The sequence below is a fragment of the Monodelphis domestica genome, chromosome 6 (assembly GCF_027887165.1).
Source record: "Monodelphis domestica isolate mMonDom1 chromosome 6, mMonDom1.pri, whole genome shotgun sequence".
Taxonomy (NCBI): domain Eukaryota; kingdom Metazoa; phylum Chordata; class Mammalia; order Didelphimorphia; family Didelphidae; genus Monodelphis; species Monodelphis domestica.
In genome coordinates, this window is record NC_077232.1 from 302,816,295 (window position 1) to 302,823,057 (window position 6,763).

At 37.5% G+C, this 6,763-nt stretch overlaps 1 protein-coding gene across 1 annotated transcript; it reads right to left on the reverse strand.

The window, feature by feature from the left end:
• Nucleotides 1-575: 575 nt before the first annotated feature.
• Nucleotides 576-1,377, reverse strand: LOC100017499 (ras-related protein Rap-1A-like). The gene has a single exon (XM_056803833.1). It carries the CDS (start codon nt 1,215-1,217, stop codon nt 576-578), a length of 642 nt encoding a protein of 213 aa, XP_056659811.1. The 5' UTR covers nt 1,218-1,377.
• Between the last annotated feature and the right edge of the window lie 5,386 nt (nt 1,378-6,763).

Below are 6,763 nucleotides of genomic sequence, written 5' to 3' on the forward strand. Positions count from 1 at the left end.
CAATATTAGAGTTGGCTTAGTATATTATATATTTTAGCTTTGAAAGCCATAGAAATCAGTTATCCCAGTTTTTTTCCTATAAAAGACCCGTTTTTTTTCCAAAGCATTATGCACAATTTTAATTAGAATATAATGGCAGAATGATATTCCATAACTTTTAAATATAAGATGAAGCCAATGACTCAAAAAAGTTATTTGCTGCAGTGAGTTTGTGGGGAAAATTTCATATTCTATATCTATATCATTATAGATATAAAGTATAATGGTTCAACTTTTTAGTGCTTGATGGGGAGGAATTATGATAAAAAGGTCAATATGAAATCCTTTAAGTAGAGTAGCAATACCTAACATTTGAAATGCATCCATGCTCTTTTGTATAATCGCATTAGAGTCAAGTATATTTATTTTCACATCTGCTATAGCTGCTATTGCAAAGGAGAAATACTATTGTCTTAATTTTCCAAGAGATATACACAGAGCAATTTTTCTCCAGGGAACTTGTGCAAACCATTATAAGATCTAGATTCTTCACATAATATATGAAACAGGAGAAGCCTCTTCAAGTATGTTGTTAATTAATTAATGGTTTTTTGAAGTCTGGAATGCTGGCACTTTCCAATGAGGCAACAGTTCTTCATTCCTGTAATCTGGCTCAGAGCTGTTGCATGGTGGGGTCCAAAGCAGCAGCCCGATTTCTTTTTCGGTTTCTTTTCCACTGGTGTTTTTCTATTTATTTGTCTGACCAGGTCATAAAATATCTCATTAGCATTGATCTTTGACTTTGCAGAAGACTCTAAAAAGGCACAGTTACACCACTGTCTTGCTAAATGCTGACCCTGTTCTTTGCCAACTACTCGTTCATCTTCCAGGTCACATTTATTGCCAGCCAAAATCATGGGCACATCTTCGGTATCTTTAACCCGTGAAATCTGTTCCCTCGAGTCCTGTAAGTCACTAAGCGTGGACTGAGCTGTAATAGAATAGACTAGTGCAAACCCTTGGCCATTCTTCATATACAGATCTCTCGTTGCTGTAAATTGCTCTGTTCCTGCTGGATCGAGGATTCCAGGCACACGCTGTTGGCAATCAACCTCAACTTGCTTTCTGTAGGAGTCTTCTATTGTAGGATCATAGTTTTCAACAAAGATTCCTTGGACACACTGTGCAGTCAAAGCAGAGAATATAAGCTCCTTGAGGACAGGGAGGGACTGTTTCATTTTTGTCTTTGTATCTCTAGTACCCCATACAACATTCGGTAGTGTCTGTGTTCTTGCTTTTGGTTTAGCTTACACTTCCTTTTGATCTAAATCTTATCTGTTCATTGCTAAACCTATTCGTGGCAGTCAATCCATGAAGCTATTCCCATGAGTGAAGCCATATTGATTTGGTGCAGATTTATAAATTTATATTTTGAAGGGAAACCAGAATTGATAAGTAATGTCCCAGAATTCTCTTCTTGCCATTAAATTGTCAAGAAATATGTTAAAAGAGTCAAAAAAAAGGCCACTCCATCTTCTCTAGGACTCTGTGAGGATGCTAATTTTTCCAGGCATCTGTGATGGATTATAATGGATAATAATGTACGCTATGCTTCAGGCAAATACAAATTAAAAAGTGAACCTTTCAGCTCTTTCCATAGAATTGTGGAAACACCAAAAACCTTTTTAAACATGGGCAATAATAGAAAGAATTTTCTGAATTCTGAATACTGACAATTTTACTAGGGATAATTGCTTCTTCTGTACAGCTTGTGCTTAAGAGTACTTTGTAATTGAAACATTGCATTGCTTTTTATGGGTTTTCCTCCCAATCTAATAGCATTTTAGTTAATGTAGAATTCTAACTGTTCCTTCTTGAAAACACAATTATGTGGGACAAAAAGTCACCTTCCTCCATTTAATTTGCATACTGCACTTTAAGAATAACTTCAACCTGAACCGTCCCTGCCTGCCTTAGGAACCCAAACAGGGAATTCAGAACCATAATCCTGAAGTCAAAGCATCAGCACTGCAAGGGGGTGGGAGGACCCTTCATGAGTAATATTTAAGTTCTATTAAATTAAAATAGTATTTCTAGAATATTATGAAAGACAAAGACAGGGAATCAGAGTGTATTGAAGAATGAAACTCTACCCCCATTTTTACAGAGGAAACAGGCTCAGAGATAACAGAGTTGGACTGAGTTCCCATAGTGAGCTGAACAACAACCAAGATTAGAACTTTTGTCTCCTAATTCCTGGCACGATTTTTTAAAATCACATTACATCTAAAGGTTCATAATATACTATATTTACAGACAACATTAGTTCCATCAAATCAACCTAAACTTACAGGAAATGCCATTTTATCAATAAATCAGCTTGTTAAAGATTAAGAACCAACTTGGAGAGGTGGGGGTGCAGTTGGGTGGCTCAGTGCATAGAAAGTAAGGTCTAAGGATAAGAGGTTCTCCTTTTAAATATGGCCTTAAACACTTCCCAGCTATATGACCCTGGGCAAGTTACTTTACCCCAACTGCCTACCCCTTGGTTCTCTTCTGCCTTGGAACCAATATCTAGTATCAATTCTAAGTCAGAAGATATGGGTTTAAAAAAAAAACAGATAAATGGGCAAGGGACATGGATAGGCAGTTCTCAGATAAAGAAATCAAAACTATTAACAAGCACATGAAGAAGTGTTCTAAATCTCTTATAATCAGAGAGATGCAAATCAAAACAACTCTGAGGTATCACCTCACACCTAGCAGATTGGCTAACATGACAGCAAAGGAAAGTAATGAATGCTGGAGGGGATGTGGCAAAGTAGGGGCATTAATGCATTGCTGGTGGAGCTATGAACTGATCCAACCATTCTGGAGGGCAATTTGGAACTATGCCCAAAAGGCGACAAAAGAATGTCTGCCCTTTGATCCAGCCATAGCACTGCTGGGTCTGTACCCCAAAGAGATAATGGACAAAAAGACTTGTACAAGAATATTCATAGCTGCGCTCTTTGTGGTGGCCAAAAATTGGAAAACGAGGGGATGCCCATCAATTGGGGAATGGCTGAGCAAACTGTGGTATATGTTGGTGATGGAATACTATTGTGCTCAAAGGAATAATAAAGTGGAGGAATTCCATGGAGACTGGAACAACCTCCAAGAAGTGATGCATAGCGAGAGGAGCAGAACCAGGAAAACATTGTACACAGAGACTAATACACTGTGGTATAATCGAACGTAATGGACTTCTCCATAAATGGTGGTGTAATGTCCCTGAACAATTTGCAGGGATCTAGGAGAAAAAAACACCATTCATAAGCAAAGGATAAACTATGGGAGTGGAAACACCGAGGAAAAGCAACTGCCTGAATACAGAGGTTGAGGGGACATGACAGAGGAGAGACTCTAAATGAACACTCTAATGCAAATATTATCAACAAAGCAATGGGTTCAAATCAAGAAAACATGTAATACCCAGTGGATTTACGCATCGGCTATGGGGGGTGGGGTGGAGGAAAAGAAAATGATCTATGTCTTTAACGAATAATGCTTGGAAATGATAAAATAAAATATATTTTTAAAAAAAACAGCTAGAGGGGATAGGGTACTATATCCAAGTCAAGAGGATCTGAGTTCAAATTTGGCCTCAAATTAGTTCTGTGGCCCAGGGGAAAAATCCTTTAACTCCTGTCAGCCTCAGTTTCCTTAGGTATAAATTGGGGATAATAATAGTACCTACCTCCCTGGGTTGTTGTGAACATCAAATGAGATAACATTTGTGAAGGGTTTAGTACTTGGCACATTGTAGGCAGTTAATAAGTGCTTGTTTCTTTCCTTCTTAATTAAACACATTCTGTTTTTATCTTCATAGGGAAAGATACTAAACATCATGGAAAACTGATGCTGCTTCTCTGACTTTCCAATAATCCAAACAGGGTCTATCCAGTTTCTATAGTTTGGGGATGGGGGAAGTTAGATATATGTATTTGTAAGGGATGGGATAAAGCCAAAGATAAAGACTCTTTTGTAGTTTATGTTTAGTGACCAAAGTTCTATAATATTCCATAGAGTTACCCAAGGCAATGATTCAGAAAGCCTGTAACTAAAAAGACTGAAAGCTCTGAAATAACAGGAAATAAATATGGAAGGAATCAAGTTAGACTGTTAACAAAGTGGATTCCAAAAATTACAGCCTCTACACCTGAGCAAGGATCTCATCCTTCTTCATGCTATTGTGACTTAATGTCCACAGAGTTGTGCCTTCCTCTATAACAAATCCACTCAATATTTTCTCCATTTCTTCCCCCTCTTACTATCGAATTGTCTTCTTTTTTAATTCTTACCTTCTTTATTAACATCAATACTAAGGAAACCATTGCTTTAAACACAAAATATTTACTAAACTAAAAGGTAAAAGTGTGAAAGCCATGAATAATCAAGCATCTCAGTTACTCGATACAAGGAAATCGTAAGAATAACCAACATATCCCATTTTCAACATAAACCCTGGTCATACTCTCCCACTAAAGCCTTCCATGTCCATAAGGGACAGTAGCCACACACTACATAAAGCTACCAGGTAGATGTATCGTGGAGGAAACAGATGTGCCCAGAACAATTCACAATTCTTCATGTGATGTCTGCAGCACGTGGAGCCACCTCTCTCATAGCTACTCCCCTGTTGGTCCTCATCATTCCACTAATGGGCAAAACTGCTCCTCTTCTGCCTTTGACCCACTGAAGTGGTAGCCATCTTATTGTCACCCATTTTCACTTTCCAAGACACTAAGAAAGCATCACACCACTACCATGGTGTGTTCAATTCTAACTTTTTTGCTTCTTTTTCTCTCTGTTTTGAGATTCTTCTCCTACTGGCTTCCGAACAGTTTCTAATATCTCCATCAATGCCTCCAGGTGGTTAGTGACTCATCTTTACTTTATGAGATGAAATTCATCTTTGTCATATGTGTACCCAGGCATCCTTATATAATATCTTTTAAATCTCCAGTTATTTAATTTACAATTTTAAGTTAATTACATTTAAAACTAAAGAGTCACATACAAATGAGCTGATGGATACATTGCCTTTTAGCAATGGTTACCTTAGTCAATGTCCTGGCTTCAAATAGCTTCTCGCAGCATATTCATCTGAGGGGCTATTCTCTAACTGGTCTTTAGAATGACCTGTTCCTCTCCTCAAAACTTTCTCTTTAAAAAAAAATCAAAACTTACCTTCTCTCTTAGAATCAATACTAAGTATTGGTTCCAAGGCAGAAGAGTAGTAAGGGTTAATCAATGGGGGTCAAGTGACTTGCCCAGGGTCACACAACTAGGAATTATCTGCAGTCAGATCTGAATCCAGGACTCAACATTTTATCTTAGTCCTTACATTTGTTCATGAGTAGATCATATCATTTTTTCCTATACAATTGTTCTTTTTCTGTACCTTCCATGAACCAAACTATTCATATACAAAAGAGATAGTACACAAAGATAGATATCATACACCTCTTTTGTCAGTTAGGAGCTTACAATCTAATGATGGTAAATTGTATGTATATGAGTAATTCTGATCCAAAGACTTGTGGGCAACTTTTTGAACAGAAGACTAGCATGGGCAGCCCTATGCTTTAGGGTGATCGATTTATGAAACACTCATGCACTGTCAGAGTCTTGGTCTGACCCAACTATTCTGGAGATCAGTTTGGAACTATGACCAAATTGCTCTAAAACTGTGATCCCCTTTTGATCCAGTTACACCACTACTAGGTGTATATACCAAAGAGATCCAAAACTGGGGAAAGGATCTGTATGTACAAAAAATATATAAATATATATTTATAGCAGCTCTTTTTGTGGTAGCAAAGAACTGGAAATTGAGGGACTACCCACCAATTAAGAAATGACTGAACAAGTTGTGATATATGATTGTAATGAAATACTATTTTGCTATAAGAAATGAGGAGCGGAGGCAGCTGGATAGCTCAGTGAATTGAGAGTCAGGCCTAGAGATGTGAGGTCCTGGGTTCAAATCTGGCCTCAGACCCTTCCCAGCTGTGTCACTCTGGGCAAGTCACTTGACCCCCAATGCCTAGCCCTTACCATTCTTCTGCCTTGGAGCCAATACTGTGTATTGGCTCCAAGACTGAGGGTAAGGGTTTAAAAAAAAATAAAAAGAAAAAAATTCAAAAAAGAAATGAGCAAGATGTTTTCAGAAAAACCTGGAAAGACTTATATGACCTCATGCAAAGCAAAAGCCGAGGAACATTGCACACAATAAGAGCAATATTATTTGATTCACACTTGTGAACGACCCAGCTATTCTCAGCAATACAGTGTTCTAAGACAATTCCAAATCTCATGAGGAAAAATTCCATCTACCTCCAGAGAAAAAATTGACAGTCAGAATGCATTCCAAAACCTTCTTTTTTTCACTTTCTTCTTTTTTATCTTGTTCAAGTTCTCTTCCACAAAATGTCTAATAGGGAGAAATGTTTCCTAAGATTGCACATGTAAAATCTATATCAGAATTCTGGCCTCAAATATTTCCCAGGCAAGTCACTTAGCCCTAATTGCCTACCCCTTGCCACTCTTCTGCCTTAGAATCGATACTAAGATAGAAGGAAAGGGATATTTTTTAATCTATATCAGATTGCATACCATCTACAGGAGAAGGAACAGTGGGAGGGAAGGAGAGAATTTGGAACCCATAATTTTAAAAAACAAATATCAGAAATTGTATTGCATATAGTTGTGGGAAAACAGAATATTATTAAAAAAGAAA

Coding starts and splice junctions, on each gene's coding strand:
- LOC100017499 (XM_056803833.1), bottom strand. CDS start 1,217: ATGAAACAGTCCCTCCCTGTCCTCAAGGAGCTTATATTCTCTGCTTTG.